At 43.5% G+C, this 19,569-nt stretch overlaps 1 protein-coding gene and 1 non-coding gene across 2 annotated transcripts; one reads left to right on the top strand and one right to left on the bottom strand.

Moving 5' to 3' along the window:
- Positions 1–7,285: 7,285 nt before the first annotated feature.
- On the bottom strand, positions 7,286–7,392 carry LOC136553167 (small nucleolar RNA R71). The gene has a single exon (XR_010783073.1). It is a non-coding gene; the product is annotated as a small nucleolar RNA R71 (small nucleolar RNA).
- A 4,260-nt stretch (positions 7,393–11,652) lies between these two features.
- LOC136551014 (histone H1-like) lies at positions 11,653–12,891 on the top strand. The gene is made up of 2 exons (XM_066542613.1): positions 11,653–11,931; positions 12,098–12,891. Exons 1-2 carry the CDS (start codon positions 11,755–11,757, stop codon positions 12,605–12,607), a joined length of 687 nt encoding a protein of 228 aa, XP_066398710.1. The 5' UTR covers positions 11,653–11,754; the 3' UTR covers positions 12,608–12,891.
- Positions 12,892–19,569: the final 6,678 nt, after the last annotated feature.

Consider the following 19,569-nt stretch of genomic DNA (forward strand, 5'->3'; position numbering starts at 1 on the left):
CCTCACAAAGAACATAAGAAGTCGGTTATTACGGAAAGAACTCGGTAATCTCATGTACGACAGGGATTACAGTAGAAAAGTAAAGGACAACTCAGAAGACAAGATTCGTTCTATTACAAGCGACTTCAAAAATAGAATATTACAAATCTTACAAGACCCAACGAACTCGGTACCATGAAAAGCAAAGTAGCAAAGAGGAACATGGACACGGCTAGGCTCTAGAACGACTACGTGTCCCAAATTGCTACCCGAAAGGACAAACCGCCATCGGCTACACTGTTTTCTTCAAAGGACGGACGCAGTGCATCCAAGGCGGAAATCAGCAACACGGCAGGACAACATGGAGCAGAGAAGGCCGGCAGGCATCTGCCTACCCAAGACCAATGTGATGTTGGATATGGTGTTGATCTGCACCGGACAGTCTCAGGACAGGCGATGAGGATCAACCCAGAACTGCCAGATGAAGGAACGAAGACCACATCATAAGACTTCCTCTAACTACCGCCACGTACATCATGGTACAATGCTGCTGCGGGATTAGCCTACCTCTAATCCCTATCATAAGACTTCCTCCAGCTACGACAAGACACACAGGAACTACAAAACACGCCCGGGGCTGCTCTACTTCACAAACTACCATGTTCATGACCACGAAGGTTTCAACAGAACGTTCAATGGATGAAAACAAGCACTCTGGGAGGGTATTTATAGATCAAAGGAGCGGTGCACATGGACTAGGAGTACCAACGAAAAAAGCCTAACAAAGAACACAGTGAAAAGACAGGACTCAATAATGGAAGACTCAGGCGAGAGGGAACAGTACTCGAAGACGAGCATATCCGAAAGAATATACCAACACAGTACAACCCGTTAACAAAAGGCATTTACACTCAACCACCACACAACTACATCTGACAAACAGCAGACTACCAGAGAATACGCCAAGATTTTGCATCCGAGTTCTTCCTGAATAAAACAACCTGGATATACACTCGGGGGTTGCAAAAGGAAAGGTATACAACTTTTCCGGACAACTCAGATTTAAGACCCTCCAACTTTTTGTTCCAAATAGCAAGAGGCTCGGGGGCTACACTCAGTGAGTGCACTTTTTTCAAAAAAAAAGTGCACGTCACTCAGAAGACTTCTTCAGGACAGACGACTTCAAGGCCACAAGATAAAAAGAACCCGGACATAGCTATATCCGAGCTCTTTTCGACAAAAAGAACCCGAACATAGCTAAATCCAAACTCTTCTCAACAAAGAAAACAGGTATATGCTCGGGAACCTTTCGATGAAGAGTCAGAGAGATTTCAATAAAAGACCCTCAAAGCTCCTTATGCCAAACAGCAAGAGGGTCGGGGGCTACATACAAATGAGAGTACTTTTTTCTTCAAAAAGGTACACATCATGCAAAGATCTCATCAAGCGCTACATGGTTTCATTCAAGAAAGCACTCGGACAACGCTAGTTCCTACTCGACGAGACTTGAAGGAACAAGACGAGGCTTCTAGAACTCAACCATGAAGTGCTCGAGGGCTTGTCGATACGGGACCCACGGGATACCCCACAAGGAAGAGAGAAGACCTAGTCTAATTAGGATTCTTCTCCTATAATCTTAGTAGTAGTGTTACTCTGTAGTCCTACTAGGAACTCTTATTGTAAACCGACTAGGACTTTGGTCTCCTGACTATATAAAAGAGGGCAGAGCTCCTTAGATCGGGAGTTCGAGACAATAATTATACAACACAACACTTCATAATCAATCCAACGCAAAGGCTAACACCGACTGGATGTAGGGCTATTACTTGATCAAAGATCGAGGGTCCAAACCAGGATAAATCGACTGTCTCTTGCGTTAACCATCGAGTTCTGCATATGCTGAAGCCCGAACATACTGCCCCAGGTACCCCCGTGGTAGGCTATCGGTGGTCAAACATCGACAACATTATGTAAGCGTGGTGCATAAATATTGTTTACCTACGGGTGCATTCTACACTCTAGGTCATGTGGTAGATCATGGATGTGACACTCCCATTAAGTCCTTTGTAGTCCACTCCCCATTTGTAGAACAAGTAGAACCCGGTTGTGAAGGGAGACAAGCTCTGTTCTTGATCTTCCTTAGTAATGCCCCTTATGCATAAATATAGAGTTAGTTATGCTATAGATAAAAGTATATATACTTGGGTGTACAAAAGACTTAGTAAATAAGGAATGACCTAGGAATCTTTTACTCTTAATTAATCTCCTGCCTAGCCATACTATATTTATGAGTATCTATTTTTTATCTCTAGAATACTATCAATGCCTTACACTTATCATTTATTTATCATTTGACTTACCCCTGCTATAGCATGAGAGTTAATGATTTTGTCATAAGTATGCACATTTGTCAATATCTCTTGCCACCCCATCGCTCCTCCCTGTGGATAAAATATAAATAACGATATCTGGTATACTCTCGGGTGAAATGCTATAATGGTATATTATCTATGCGCTTGCGGATTACTTCTATCATATATGATTTTCTCTAAATTTACAAGTGTACTCAATAATTACCAACAACGCATTTCTAGCATCATTGCTAGGGATGACAATTTAGTATTAAGGTGATGATAAGAAATGCTAACAAGCATTTTTGGCGCCATTGCTGGGTAAGGGCACATGACTACAGAGAATTAATCAAATAAATACTTATTGATGAAATCATAACACCTCTGTTTTAGCAGGCTTACTCTTATTTGTCTTTGTTCATATCTTATACAGGGTATTGCAGGATTGGTTTTGATTCATCAACAAATTCCATCAATCACAAACAAACCAATCAAGAGGAAGCTCAACACCAGTTTCTGAAGCTATGGCTGAAAAGACTCTTCGTGAGTTCTCTGCTCCAAGCACTGAGAACATCCGTACTGGACCAACACTCAAAACTAACAACCTTAAGTTTGAGCTCAAGCCAAGCCTCATCAACATGGTGCAAGCTATCCCATTCAGCAAAAAGGCACATGAAGATGCTAGTGCTCATCTTCAGAATTTTCTAAAGATTAGCAGCATAATCACCATCAAGGACATTGCTCAAGACATCATACTACTTGTAAGACCCTCGGTGTTATACTGTATAATCTTTTGATAAAACACTGCATGAGCATCATATTTATGTGTAAATGTATGTAATATAGGGTGTAAATCAATTTACGTAATTTAAAACGACCAACGGAAATGCTTAACGAAAGGTCGTCCGTAACATATAAAATTACTAAGTACGGATGTTTGTGAATTTTCACTGAACGAAAACACTATAGAACGTACATACGGAACTTTAGTAAAGTTGGAAGTATAAACCATGTAGGTTACGATGAAATACCTATGGTCGAAAAACGCATTCACTAGCTAGCGTACCTAATAGCTTGGAAATCAAAATTTAACGCGAATCCGATCGAGACTTAGTCAAATTTCTTAAGTTGGAAAATGGTTTGACAAGGCCAAGTTTGGTAATTTTTGTAGGAGAATTGGATTAATTAGTGGTGTGGTTTCATGGCTGGTTTTAATAGCTTAACGTGCCCTCTTGAGTATAGAAAAGTTGGTTTGGCGATTAGATCAATGTTTTGGGGGTTTTTGAACGCTTTAAAAATCATGCGCATGATGTTCCCGGCCGGTTTTATCACATGGACACAATCACCATGCTCCTATGCCATCATCGGCACACCGACCGCAGTGAGCGAGTGTGCATGCTTTGCCGAGCTCGGCTGGCTACGGTGGTCGGCAACCCTGGCTAGTAGTGGGCCCTCCTCTCCATCACGATGCACGCTGTTGCTGGCATCACTATTGGTGCCCAGGGGCCGCCCGTGTTGTGCTATGCTGGCTCTGCTCTGCCTGGCGTCGTCGTCATTCCACACGGGTGCCGTGGCATCGCCTGGCCGTAGCCGTCATCGCCAGCAAGCACATGTTCCTCTGCGTCGTGTCGTCACATCGCGTGCACCCACCGCTTGTGTCGCATCGCCGCTGCCGTTGCTATGCACGCCTGCTGCACTGGCACATGGCCTATCACCGTCGGCTTGCCAATTAAGGCGCTACGGCCGCATGAGCCATGCTGACTCGTATGCTCATGTGTAACCTTCCCTGTGTGCCCTTGTCCGCTACTATTGAGTGGTGTGCGCCACTCTGCGCTCCCCCGGTCACCTCCGCCTTTAATGGCGTCGCGCCGGCGTCACTGAGCCGCACCAGGGCTAGCTCGCGGCACTAGTCCAATCCAAGCAATTGCACACGCTAGAAGCTCCAGTGGGAACCTAGCTACGTGCCAAGCTCACCCACTGCTGCAGCTGCACTATGTCGAGCTTCAATTTGGAGCTTTCTACACCGACATCCAACTTAAGGCCGAACGACGACGCTCACCCAATTCGCCTCGCACTGTTCACCTCCATTTAATTACTTGGCACTATGTCTTCACCCTATTCCCCTCCATCCCATGCGCACCCTATTTGCACCGCCACTGCCCTCCCGGCGCCGCTGACACGGTCGCGCCATCGTCGTCCGTCGCGGGGCTTACCGTGCACGCGTGGCCGGACTCAGTCGGCCCGTCCTCGGTCAAGCCACCATGTCTGGTAGGTTCTGGGTGAGTTGCTGATGCCTATCCTCTAGTCCTTTCATCTCGGTTGTGCCTGAGCTCACAGGAACATGGCCACCGCCGCCGCAGGAGGCCCATCGCTGTGGAGGGAGCTCGGGACATCTAGGTAAGCCCACTACCTTGTGTTCGCATCTAGGTAAGCATTGGCTCGCTATAGGGGGCGGGGAGGGGCTAGGCTAGCCAGCGTGACCGCCCAGTGCCGTCGTCGCCACGCTGGTGAGCTCATAGGTGCCGAGGGTTTGGCCATTGTGAAGATGCTTTATTCTGAGGGTTAGATTGCTTAAGTCCAGACAGTGGGAATAGTACTGCAGACCTCGGGGTGAATCACCTGTAGTTCGAGGATGTTTTTGCAATTGCGCCAGCACGCGTGGGCCTTCACATCATGGGCCATCGTTGCGTGGTTGGGCCGTGCCCACGTGGGCCGCGCCGGTGCGTCACGCATGCGCGCGCTGCGCGTGCGTGGGCCGCGCGGATGGGTTTTGGTTTTCCTTTTCTAGGGATTAGTAAATGTTTATTCAATTTAGTTGTGAGCTAATCTTTGGAAAATTATAATAAATTCTGTTGATGTCCAAAAATAGTAAAACAAAATTTGTTAGGTTCACAAAAATATGATCTATCTGTTGATGTAGTTAGTTTACAGTTATCTGTGATAATGATAGATTCATTAATTCATTTAGGAAAGCTTAGCATTATTTAGAGTAATAATTGTAGAAAGTTTTATAGCCAATTGGTAGAAGTACTAGCTCTGAAAATTTTACAGCAGGTTCATTAGATTATTATGTACTCACTGTAATTTTTATAGCCTTAGCATAGGTTGGTAAATATGGTAGCTAGTACTCCTTGTTTTAGTATATATATGGTAAATCGGTATTAAGAGTAAAGAATGTCTTTAATTGCTAAGTTAATACATGAATGGTTCCTTACCTGTTTAGTGGAAATGTTAGTCAATTTAGCGTCTTAGTCGGTAGATCTAGCTTAGTAGTTTGATAGATGTATTCTTATTTTAAGAGTTCCTGTTGCCGTATTATTAAGCGTTGCATCATTATTTCATGCATATAGATAACAAGTTGGTAGAGTTCTTGCCTGTGGGTGAACAGGAGTATGAGGAGATCATTGAAGAGTATGAGCAGGAGATTCTCATACAGGAGGGAGCCCCGAAGCCATCAGTTGCTGACTTTGTTGACACCCTGCCTGCCCAAGGCAAGCCCCGGTACATAACCCTTATTTTGAATGATCACTGAATATATATATGATGTGCATTTACGTTACAGGCATTTTATGGAAACTACATGCATAGATATACTTACCTATGAGTTCTACTAGTATAGGTCGAGTAGCTGCTATGCTCAGGATTGCGGTAGCGTGAGTAACCTGCCGTTACTCACAATAGGTGATAATTATGATCACTCATGATAAAATGGTGGAAAGGAAACTGGAGACCGGGTAGGGATATAGTTTGGGTATCGATGGGTGTAAGAGGTTGTGTCCTATGGCCAATAGGGCATAGCCTGGTTACACTTTTTCCCTATCTGTGTCAGTTAAGGACCGGTCGTTGCATTGGGTTCTAGGCAAGTCACAGACTTATTATCCTGAGCACATACCTGTGTATGGGCGCAGAGAAGGCTTGTTGCTCTCTTGTCGTGGGTTCTGGCTCTTTCCAGATTGACTGATTGGAGGCAGGGATGGTGGAGGTCTAAGCACCGCACTGAGTCTAGGACTCAGGAGCGGGGGCTTGGAGTCCAAGTTTTGACGGGGATCTAGACCCTATGACAGGAGAGTGGTGGGTTAGTTCTGCTTGTGCTTGGGGTACAAGCGGGGCGTATGTTTTTGGGTACCTAGCTGGGCACATTGATTCACGAATCGCCGGGAGATCCGGTACGGTTTGTCTATAGTCTAGCACCGTAGTAAGAACTGAAAGATGGAAAGTGGTGAAATAGAACTGTTTGCTCAACTCATGCTTGAAAGTAGCACATGTGCTTACATAGAATGGTTAGATAATGAACTAATCATGAATACTAATAATTAACATACATATGGATTCACTATTAGTATTGCTTTCTGCAAAAAGGAACCTAGCAAACCATAAAGCTTATCATACTCCTTCGAGTTAGGAAATTATTCCCACTAATCGGATAAGTCTTGCAAGTACATTGTGTACTCAGGGTCTATTTACCCCTATTGCAGGTACTGCTTGAGGAGTAGCCATTGTGTAAAGGATTCTTCTGGTGGACACAGACGGATCCTTGTTTATTATCGATAGATGTTTCTTTTCATTCCGCTGTTAAATTTCCGCACTCTTGAATTGGTATTGTAATAATATATTTTTAAGAACTCTAGATGTATGAAATGGACTAAGTATTGTAACTCGTTCTCATTATTGGATCCTTGGGAAAAAATGTGGATTATTCAAGATCTCCCTTGGGGTGTGCCCGATGGAACCCACCCGATGTGGCTTGCTTGCGGGGTGCTTAGTGTCTGGTGGAAGACAAGCGCCTTCGAAGGTAGGTTATTTTGGGCGGTTCTGCCACACTACTCTACCTCTTTTCATTCTCACTAGTGGGAAGGGTGAAGCAGTGGTTCTACACCAACAAAGATAGCATCAATACGTGGGCAAGATGTTCGAAGGTCCTTTCTAGAGAAGTTTTTCCCTATAGGCAAGACCAATGCCTTAAGAGCAAAGATTTCCAATTTCCAAAAATAGAAGGAGAAACCATTCTAGAAGCATGGGAACATTTTTAAAAATACATTTCAGATTGTCCTCATCATGGGATAGAAGATTGGTTGCTCATGCAAAGGTTTTACCATGGATTAACTCAGAAAGCTCATGAACAATTTGATGCTACTGCTAGAGGATCATTTATGTCAGTCACCCTTGGAAAAGTTGAACTCTTATGGAGAAGATAGCCTCTAATCAAGGCTGGTCTCAATGCAATATTCAAGCATGCAATAAGAGCGAAGAAGTACCAGAAGAGGTGTGTGCACTGTCAACCAAGATGGATGTACTGTTGAATTGGCTTGAATAACGAGCCAATTACAAGAAAGATCATCAGGCCATACAAGATGCTTTTAATTCCCAAAACATATGTGGAGACTATTTAGGGATTGATTTCCCTAAATCTCAAGAAGACTCAAATATTGTCATCAATAATTCTACTCCACAACAATAGAAACAAGGATGGAATCAACAACAACAACAGTCAAATTACCAAGGTAAGTACCCAGGTAATTATCCTTCTAAGTCTAAACAACCATCCTTGAGAGATCTGATCTTAGAACAAGCTAAGATTAATGAGAATATTTCTAAGAAGCTTGCTTTTAATGATAAGGTCCTAGAAAACATAAACACTCAAATGGATAGTTTTCTTCTACTATAAAAGACCAACTTAGCTATAATAAAAAGATAGAATCACAACAAGGTCAATGCCATAACCATAAGAGGTGGCAAGTCTACTCGTGATCCACCATATCCAACAAGGACAGGTAAGACACCGACAGCTGTACAAGAAGAGAAGAAGAACGATGAAGTTGAAGAAGTTGAACCACCAGAACAGGAGATGATGCAAGATTTTCATGACACCACCTTCCTACCGTTTCCACACAAAAATCAGAAAGCCAAAATGGATGAGCAGTTTAGTAAGTTCGTAGAGGTAATTCAAAAGTTATATATCAATATTCCTCTGCTAGATGCCATACAGGTACCCACCTATGTGAAGTACTTCAGAGACATTTTGGTGGTAGCGGCTGTGGACTACGACGGATCCTAGGCAAGTCAACCTCTAAAATCTAGTGAGGCCTTAACACCACTACACAAATGATTTTGCGAGGCGGTGCCCTTTTATTAACCGAGGCATTTACAAAATCAAACCGCCTCAGTTAATGCATGGTGATTAATGCAGGCGGTCGTTTTCATTAACCGAGGCGGTCACAATTAACCATCTTGCAAAATCGATTTACGGAGGTGGTTTGAAATCTATTTACGGCCCGCCTCCAAAAATGCCTCCATTTTCGCAGACGGCCCACTTAAAAAGACCGCCCCCGTTAATGCGGCCGAGGCCCAGCCAAAGCACATAACCAAACCTCCTATCGGGCTTATATAAATAGCAGAGTTAGGGTTTCCCTCACTTATCCAATCTACCTTTCCTTCTCTCTTTGTCTCACTCGACCGTCGCACTCCTCTCACTCCCTCACTTGCCCTCCTCTCTATCTCCCTCACTCTCGACCGCACTAGAGGTAGCCACCACGTGCACCCCCTCCCCCTCCCTCTCCCTCTTCCTTGCTCGGCTCTCTAGCACGGTGGAGGCGGCGCGGTGGGCGTGGCTCTCCAGCAGCGGCGTGGCGGGTGCGTGGCCCCTCCGTCGGTGGGCGCAACACCTCTGACAGCGGCAATGGTAGGCGGCCTGTCCCTCACCCCAATGATCGAGTGGATCTGGCACCACCACCACCGCCGGAGCATCTCTAGCACCATAGATCTGGTGACCCCTCGCCTCCTTCCCCACCAATGAGCACAGATTCGGCGATCCAACTCCCCTTCCTCCACCACCGACACGTGCAGATGTGGATCCAGCGCGTCCATGTGCGGATCCGGAGGTGCTGCTACTATAGGCCTAGATCTGCCCAGACTTAACCAAGTCTAGGATTTTTATTTTTATTTATTTTCATTAATCGAGGCGGGCATACTGCACCGCCTATGTAAATCCTGATTAACTGAGGCCTTTCAATGGAGGTGGTTGAGACGTCCGCCTCATAAAATCGTTTATGCCCGCCTCAATAAAGATTTCTATAGTAGTGTAACCTATTAACTCTTCATGGGGTCATTGACGCGCTTCCTCTCAAATCCAAACTCTTTCTCCCTTCCAGATCCGGTGAGGATAAGATCAAGTAGCATAGACTTTGGTGGCAGCGGCGGCGAACTACGACAGATACCCAGGCAAGTCAACCTTCTTTCTTCTTTCCCTTCTTTATTTCTCTCTCACTCCTATATTGGAGGCATGGTGGTTTGGGGTTGAAGAAGAAGTTAGATCTTGCGATGTGTAGTTGAAGAAGAACGAAAACCCTAGATTTAGGGTTGGATGGGTTTGGGGATTGGAGATTTACGGTCTTAGGTTTTGGAAGGCATTGATCTTAAAGAGGATGGTTGGAGTCAGGGTGGGTAGGTGGGCCGAGTGACGACGACGTCTTATGACTTACGGGAGAATGTTTGGCGGGGAAGGTCAACAATGGGAACGAGCGATTACCTCAGTCAGTAGAGGGCAGGTAGGAGGGTAACGACAGGAGGTGGGTGGGGTGGCTCAGCATCGAGGGTGTTGTTGCCCTGCTGGAAGTGGCTAAGGTCGGCGGCGGCGAACGACGTGAATTGAATTACAAATCGTTCTTCTTTTTCTCTTTCTTTTGAGTTATGTGTGGTCGGCTTAACTGCGTTTTTTTCTCTCTCAGAGTAATCTACACGGAAACTACTCAATTTTTATAGAAATCTCCCCATGTCACCCCAACTTGCTTAAAAGGGAGCAAAAATGTTGAACACCTTGCATGGGACACTGACCCGAATGCCTAAAGTTTTCCTAATATGATTTCACTGCTCACTACTTTCGGCATTGGCAAACTTTGGTACAATGTTGACTCCTATTTTGGAGAGCACTGTAGACTTCAGAACCAACGTGCTTGTATAGCAACTTAAGACCTTTTGACATTCTATAGCTAGCATCGATATGCCCAATTAATTACTCAGAGCATTCCATCAGAAAGGAATGATGTTTTCCTTTTACATTTGAACATTCTATACGTTGATATGTTCACTTAATTCCTCTCGCGTTATCAAAGTATATACTTGTGTGCTGATGCCACATCCATCGTTGCTAACTAGTCAAAAATCTTGTATTTGGCAGGAGTAAGTAGGATTCAACGATGGTGGTTACACGAAAGCATCCGATGAGGAGCAGGAAATGCCAGCTTTGCCATGGGAATCTGTTGTCTTCGCCAAGAATGCCCAAAGTAAGAAACTCCGATCCACTTCTTTAAAAACAAGTTCTTGATTGATAGATCTAATTTCCATCCTGCATTTTTGCTGTTTTCAATTTGAAACCACGCGGCTATTATCCATTTTTGTTTGAAAAAAATTGGGCATTGAGAAGGAAAAAAAATATGCTTATGGCACTTGATCACTGTTCCCCTTTGTGCTGAATCTACTAGTCACTGGTATCCTCATGTTTGATTCTGATAATGATGCTACATACTAGTACGTGACAGGCATCAATCTAGTTTTTTTTTAGACGTATGTAACTGAACTTGCACTTTGGGTGCGGTACACGGCAAAGCGAGCATGTGCACGCTGTATCATGACAAACGCAGGAGAGTCACCACCCAGACCAGCCATCAATCGACTATTTCTCGTTTGATTCTCAACCAAATCGAAAGAGACTAGGAGAGTCACTACCCCGACCAGCCATCACTTGATCGACTATTTCTCATTTGATTCTCAACCAAATCGAACGAGACCACTCCCATTCGAAATATAATTTTGAGGTCCATGTCCGCACGAAATTTGGTTCAAAACGATGGATCATGCCCGGAGAATTCGTGCCCCTAAGTCGGAAGAGAAACACATTTGCACGGAGATTCCCAAAAACAGACCTGTCCGCACCGAACTCCCAATTTTTCCCTGAACTCTCAACCAAATCAGACCAAACCACTCGCATTTGAAAGATAATTTAGTCCCCTACAAACACACCTGAGTTTCAAGAGAAACGATGGATCACGTCGCGAGAGGTCAGCTCGGGGATTCGTTAGAGAAGCACAGATGCAACAGGTCGCGTCCGCTGGCGTCGACCCAGGACCAGGAGGCCAGCATCCGAGCCACCGCGCGGCGAGCGTCCCCACCCGTTGGATCCAGGCGCATCCGACGTCCCGCGAGGAGCCCCAGCCGCAGCAGGGTGGCGATCCGCGTGTGAACCCGCTTGGCCAATCACGGCGCGGCGCTACGTCCCTGAGCCTTTCCACTCGCCACCGCTATTTAAACGGTCTCGTCCTCGCCTCCGGTCTCTTCACCCACCGCCGCCGCCGCTGACACAGCGAGCGAACGCAGTAGCGCACGCGCAGTTCCGGAGAGGGTTGGGAGGGTACTAGTGTAGCAGTCGGCGATGGCGACGGAGGAGGCTGTTGTTGCCGAGGTCCCGGTGACCGAGGTGGAGGCTGAGGCACCGGCGGCCCAGGAGGCGGAAAAGGACAAGGCGAAGAAGGCGGCACCGAAGGAGAAGGCGCCGAAGGAGAAGAAGGACAAGGCAAAGAAGCCGGCGGCGCACCCTCCCTACGCCGAGGTGAGAATGCCGGTGGTTTAGTCCGTTGCGATCGAGTTGATTCGTTGTTTGATTGCTTGTTCGTGATGAGGAATATGTTGGATCGGTTTTGGCGCTGGCTTTTGTTCAATGTTAGCGAATTCGATCCTGAATCTGAGATGCAATTTTTTTTTTGTTCTGGTTGCAGATGATTTCAGAGGCAATCGCTGCCCTGAAGGAGAGGACCGGGTCGAGCTCGGTAGCCGTAGGCAAGTACGTGGAGGAGAAGCACGGCGGCAAGCTTCCCTCTAACTTCCGCAAGCAGCTGACCGTGCAGCTGAAGAAGCTCGCTGCCGCCGGCAAGCTGACGAGGGTGAAGAACTCCTTCAAGCTGCCGGTCGCCCGCCCTGCCGCTGACGCCAAGCCCAAGGCACCCAAGGCGGCCGCTGCCAAGCCCAAGGCCTCGCCGAAGGCGAAGGCCAAGACGGCGGCGAAGCCCAAGCCCAAGGCGAAGGCCAAGCCCGCTGCTCCCGCCGCCGCGTCGCTGCCCAAGCCCCGCGGGCGCCCTCCCAAGGTCGCCAAGACCTCCGCCAAGGCAGCTGCTCCTGCTGCTGCTGCCAAGAAGAAGGTAGTGGCATCGCCCAAGAAGAAGGCGGCGACCCCCAAGAAGGCCGCCGCTCCGGCCAGAAAGGGCGCGGCCAGGAAGGCCAAGAAGTAGGCTCCCTGCCTGCCTGCCTAGGCGCCGGCGAGACCCCCTCCCTCGCTCCACTCCGCCTATAGTATAGATTTCCCCCTCCTGCTTCCTATCTGGATTTTGATCTGTCTAGTCAGTAGGTCCTAGATTCGCCAGTAGCTCCGGCATGAGGCTCAGAGCCTTCAAAAAGGTAGTAACCGGTCGTCTGTGAAAACTTGGGATGGTTTTCGTGTGCGATCAGTCATGCTCCTCCCTGCCTGCATGATGAACATCGAGTTAAGCTACAATAGTATTATGCTATTTCATGATTCCGGGGCTGTTGCCTTGATGCTGTCAGATCGTTTTTGGTTGCATCGTGTTTGCATTTCTGGTTGCTGCTATTCAATTGCTGCATTGGTTGATTTTGTTGGATTTAGATTGTAGAGAAGGATCCTAGCATTGCATTATTTTTGGTTCTGGTTTCTGCATTTGACTGCAATTGTAATCGGGTTCTTCGTTCAATTGTTGGATTAGGCTATGTTAGATCACCTCAAAATCCAAACTTTGGCACTATGCATGGCACTATACTAAAAGAGATTTCTCGTTACATTAAATTTACGGTACATGCATGGAGTACTAAATGTTGATGAAATCAAAAATTAATTGCTACAGTTTAATTATATTAACGATCGGACAATTATTATTTAATAAAAACAAAATGCTACAGTATTTTGAGCGGCACCGGTTCGGGTGAACTAAACATGGCCTTAGTTGATTTTGTTTGGCCTTAGTTGATTTTGTTGGATGTAGAGAAGGTTCGTAGCATATCATCATATACGGAGAAAAGGCTGGGGATTTGTTCGAAAATGACGCTGGAATCTTGCGAAATCTCTAGAATCATGCTTTGCTTACATATTAATACTTCCCAAAAAACCAAAAAGGATTCTGGTTTGCGTGATTGGCATTTCAGAATGCATTGCGGCGCCGTTGTTTCCAAAACCAAAAGAGATTCTGGTTTGCGCGACTGGGATTTGGCAGGCCGCGTGGTGTGCGTGGACGCTGGACGGGGAGGCGCGCTCGCCGCAGGCGGGATGAGCTGGAGCGGATTGCGGTTTCGTTGCGCGGTGGCGGCCAGCGGACGAGTAGGCAGGCGCGCTCGTTGCGGATGTTTTTGGGTAGGGGGCGGGAGATTTCCGTTTGGGGACCCCTGCGTGTTTTGCCATTGCCTCTCTGGGCGTTCGAATTCTCGGGGAATGGACAGGTGGGCACGTACGGACGGAAATGGGTTTCTATTTCTGGCTGGTTTTGTGTTTCGACCCCACCTATCCGTGGTCGGTTTTCCTGGACCCGTTGACACGGTGCGCCTCAAGTGGGGGCGTTTCAGCCTGGTTGGACGTTGGAGAGGTCTAGTGTTCAGGTAAAATCTATTTTTCTCAAAAAAAAAAAGGTAAAATCTATCTTTTCTGAACGAGTAACATTTCCTTTTTTTTTTTTCAGGTATACTCCCCCAGTCCAAAAAAAACTCATTTCGTTTTTTATTGAGAAATACAAATATATAAAAAAAATTAATATTCTGTTTTGATTACTTTATTTATTATATGCGTTTGGAGTATACTCCCCCAGTAAAAAAAAACTCATTTCGTTTTTGATTGAGAAACACAAATATAAAAAAATTAATATTCTGTTTTGATTACTTTATTTATTATGCGTGTTTGGCTACTCCACTGCTTTTTTCTAACTAGGTAGCGTGCCCGTGCATTACTATAGGATAGCTAACATTTTGTATTAAAAACACACGGATCGCACGATAAGATACAATACTGTAAAAATTAAATATTAATGTTAAAGTTACGGTTAATCCAAAAAGCAAAGTTTGTGAAATTAACAGTCACGGAGAGCGTGGCGTCACAGGCTTATAAACTCTACTTTATAGACCTTTCCGTGATGCGCCTAAGATAATGTTTTATATCGGCAGGAAGAAATCTCCGATATCCATTTCTTTCGTGCGCCAATAAATCCACAAATAAGTTTCGCCGCATCTCCATACCATCCTGTACACATGCTCGAGTATATATGTCAATATTAGTACCTGTCGCATGGGTAATACTGCGTCTCTTAAAAAAATCCTCCATAAAAACTTAAACAAAGTGTTATACTCACCGTATAAATATATGTGGCTTTTGGTCTATTCCACGTAGACATATACTGTAGAATAAGATTTTCACTTAAGTGTCTGTGGCAAGATTCACGATCAGCGATATATAGAAATAGTTAAATCGTAGGTATTATTATTGCAAACCATAGTGACTCTGCGTTAGTTACCCATCTATGTCCTCTGCAATGTTTCCTTGCCGTCTGAATTTCCATTTGAAGACATCCTCATTTCATCCAGGAATATGTACATTCACTGCGTCCGTGTACTGCAAGGTAAATCCAAAAGTGTACCTGGCATACATCAGCGCTGGTGTGCTTTACATCAGCGCTGGTGGCATACATCAGCGCTGGTGTGCTTTACACCAGTCTTCAATAGGTTTAGGATCAATCATGATAAGCATCTTCTCCTTCTGATCGAAAACATAAAGCATATACTTTCAAACGTGCAGCCATGGCAAAAGAAACCACAAACATGGTAGCGTTTAGAATAGTATATAGAAAATAAGTAATAAAAGCAGGAGCAAGCGACTTACATATCTGCATTGTGCTAAGCTGTATTCCATATCCTCACATACACCAATCGTAGCAGTCATTTCTTTCTTAGTGTATTTTTATGATATTCTGGCATTTTTGTTAAAGCACATATTTTCTGGAAGAGAAGGATATCGAGAGTCAGGGTTAGTATAACTTGGCCAACTTTATACAATTAGGAGAATAACAAATAAGACAATATAATATAGCACGATAAGAATTTTAAAAATGTGCTTACACAGAATCTCAGGTCCATGTGATGCTTCGTAATACTATTGTATTTTTTTATTGTATTGTACTCTCATCTAAGTTGAAACTGTTCTCAGAGATGTCTCGATTGTTCATTAACAACTCTTGTAGGTCCTTGACACTTAGGGCAATCATGGAGGGATGAAAACCTTTAACCCAAGGCTTCCTACAAAACATTAGACACAGATGATGGTTTTCGTCATATAAGATAGCACACTATTATTAGTAAATAAAGTAATTAAAATAAGCATGTAGCTTACTTCAACGTCGCTTCATCCTGAATTGCCATGATGTAGTCACACGATAACTCAGTCATCTCTTCCTTATTCATTGGCATGTCTTTCATGGCCTCAAATGCCCAAAACTCATCAGGGTCTTGGTTGGCATGGACTTGTGGGAATTTATTCTGAGTTTGTATGTGTTGAGGGGTGTCCGTTTGAACCACTAAGCATTTGGCCTCCTCATAATGTTTTCTCTTTTTTGTGGACACTTGATCAGTCATCTTTGGATTCTTATTATGGCACAGTCGCTTGGGCTTCCAATATTTTCATCCCTATCAAGATATGGAGCACCCTTTCGTTTGTTTAACTCTGACGATAGCAAGATCGCTGCAAGCTTCAATCTAAATTCTTTCATATCATCCTACACAATAGTATGAACCTAATTAATTATTAATTAAAAACCCACAGCTAGTGCACACTCATAACTTGTGGTAAGACGCATAGCTTACCTGATTGAACTCGTCTGACAAATCGTTCCCAGTCTAATACTCCATAAAGTTTATTAAGAATAAACCACATGAAAAACTATATACAACATTAATAGAGGTTCAGGCTCACATTAGATCAAAAAGGCAAAGACACATAAAATTCAACTTATATGACATGCCATTATTTCTAACGTACCCATCTATTTGTAATAATTTGCCACTGAAAATCTCCCTAACTAGCCAGGTATCAACCTCGACATCTAGCCATTTGTGCCCTTTTGGGCCTGTCTCCTCCAATATGAAATCTATCTGTTTCCGCAATCCACTTCGCTATTTGTTCATAGAAGAACGAATCAATCAACATTTCTAAAATATAAAATGTGTACAGATAGGTTAGGAAATGCCCACAATTTTATTGAGGTCAACACATCTGAACATCTCGCCCAAAGAGTCTAGCACCTGAACCTCACGTTTATCGGCGTTTATAACAAGGTACCAATGTGTATTTGTAACATTTATTGGAAGGAACACCTATCAAATCAAACATTAAATAATTTGCCAGGCATAAAAAATTGATAATGAAAAACCAATAGATCGTTTAAAAAAATTGCTACCATGTCATGCTTCAAGTAAGCTAGCACCCTTTGAGCTAAACCAGGACGCTGTGAAGTGCCACGGTTAGGGTAATTGGCTTCAATGGTCTCATCCTTTTCTCCATCCCGCTTTATGATTGCAACTAAGCACGTAGTTTCAAGATAGACTGTACCTCCTGACCTCTTTTTCAAACCCTCCCGGGTCTTCAGTAGTTTAATATAAGCATCTATGACCTACATACATTTCGCCATTAAAGAGAAAGAGCATTGAAGTTGGTAATATTTGATTGAGTATTATGACTTGCATCTGTTACCTCGTCAGACAAGTATTCATATGGCTGAAAAAGACATTCCATATGGTTTCTCGACACCAGAACATCATCTATGAGCACAAGCTCCTCATTCCCAGGTGAAGATGGATTTTTTTGACAGATTCAATTATGGCTCTATCAGTATCGGTACAAACATAATCTAAAAAAGAGGATTAAATTAAAGTATACAACAATAGTTAGCAGTTTTTCTAGGTTAATCCATCAAAGAGAAAATATCAATACCTTCTGGGGCAACCGGTGAAGACAGATTTTTTGGGTTTATTTTGTACGATTATAATTCCCGAAAGTCCTTTTTCTCCCGTCGGATCTACCCCAGAAGTTGATAGGGCCTTTTCATCATGGGCCGTGCTAAAGACCTGGTCAACTGGTAGAGCTTTGTAGGTAACTTCTATACTCATGCTTTCTTGCAACCATCTAGAATCATCCATAGGCTCACTGAAATTTTTTGTTTGTACAATATCTTCTAAGAGGCCTCTATTTTCCTTCCAAACCTTTACATCTGAACTATCCATCGAGACCTAAAAGACGTACATATTAATTTTTTTAAAATAATTAAGGTATATGAAACATGAATGTCATTAATTCGGAACTGAAATGATATATAGCTATATAAAATTGTATTGTCTTTGTTCTACTTTGTTTTTAAAAAAGTATTATATACTCTCAGTTTCGTTTTCTAAGCACTAATAATGAAATCATTTAGATTTGTTCTGTTCAATTCAATAACCAAACAAAAATAGCGATAATTATTTAGCTGATTTAATCAAACCCTAATTATGATGTATTTTTATATAGCTATATATCATTTCAGTGCTCACACCAGGCCGCTTTGCCTCGGTGTAAAGCAGACATTAGTCAGTCTGAACATAATATACTATTATTCTATGGAGATCGGCAAGCAATTAAAGATTTAAAGTTGTCCGCGTGCTCTGTGCCTCTGTCCTGTTATCTTAATGACGTCATGTGAGGCCTCTGAAATAACTACAACACCTACATTGTTAATTTGTTAGCATACATGATCGCAAATTTGATGCCCGTGCGTGGCCACGTGCCAACAAAATTTGAACTGCAGTATACGGTGATAGATCGTGATGCAAATCAAACCACCAAAATGAGATCATGTTTTGGTTGCTATCATGATGCCTTAGAAATAATTTTTGGTTTATATGATTTATTATTGGAGTTGTGTAGCCTCCAGAAATCCAATCCAAACAGGGCCATGAAAATTTTAGGATTTACATGCTCCAAGAAGTATAGGGAATAGATTTTATAAAGAGATAAAAGGAGCTAAGCCTTGCATTAGCTAGAGATCCCAACACGCATCACATAGCCTCTGCACGTATCTATCCAAGACTCTTAAAGAGGCATGATTTAATACTACTCACAGTTGACAGAAAAATTTCATAATCCAAAGAAATCAAGAGCTCATCAGAATTCCACAAGGAAAGTTTCTTGACGCAGGCTAGGGGTAATGAGAAGAAACAACGTGTAGCACGGACCAAGTGCATCCTAAGAGCCTAACAAGTTTGACAATAGTTGATCAATCAAATCAATAAAATAAAACCACGAGGCGGTATTGCAAATACCTCCCCGATCTCATCTACAGTGTGATGAATAAAAAAACTGCACAAGTAAAATCATTACTGATGAATCAACTATGAAACAAATGTGTGACGAATAAAAAAGAACTTACTATTTCTGTTGCAAGCCACCTAAAAGCATGGCAATAACATAAAAATTAAAAATTAGGAAGTAGAAGGATGATAATCAGACACATAAGTACATAACTATATGAGCAATTCCATCTGACAAACCTGTGAGTGTTGAGCACCAACTCCAGCAGCAGCTCCATTTGGTCCTCTAAAAACAATAGGAACAGATATCTGACCAGCTGACATATAGTTTGACTTGGCAGCTGAATTGATAATATGATCAATAGCCTGAAGATGCAGTATAGATTACTAAGGTTTTTTCACAAAATATGGAATGTTGAATTCGGTGGATGAAAATAATGGGGAAAAAAATCAGTACAGAAACTACTTGTCTCAGTCACATGAATTAAGCATGCACAAACGATTGCCTTTTGACAGTAATTCAGGGAAAATAAACATGAGGAATTGATGAAAGCAGCAATCGATAAAAATTTTCGTTAATTATGGATCAATCTCATTTTTAATTACAAAATTTTAATCAATCTCATTTACCCAGACCTTACAGATAGACCATAGAAGCAGTAAGTAGCAACAATAAATCATCAACTAACAGCATATTAACAATGACTCACTATTACAAAATTCAGTTCCAAATATTTACAAAGTTGATAATGGGCTGCTGATGCTCTGATCTGAAACATTAGACAGGGCTTAAAAACTGAAGCAGGCATTCAGACAAGACAGGGAAGCTGTTGTTACAGCGCAGAACTGAATTGGAGAAAAGAAA

This window comes from Miscanthus floridulus, chromosome 4 (assembly GCF_019320115.1).
Source record: "Miscanthus floridulus cultivar M001 chromosome 4, ASM1932011v1, whole genome shotgun sequence".
In the NCBI taxonomy this organism is placed as follows: domain Eukaryota; kingdom Viridiplantae; phylum Streptophyta; class Magnoliopsida; order Poales; family Poaceae; genus Miscanthus; species Miscanthus floridulus.

What these genes read in the sequence shown, in the direction of transcription:
- LOC136551014 (XM_066542613.1), top strand. Translation starts at nt 11,755, where the DNA reads ATGGCGACGGAGGAGGCTGTTGTTGCCGAGGTCCCGGTGACCGAGGTG. An exon ending in CGCACCCTCCCTACGCCGAG is followed by an intron (nt 11,932 to 12,097) that starts GTGAGAATGCCG and finishes TTCTGGTTGCAG; the next exon opens with ATGATTTCAGAGGCAATCGC.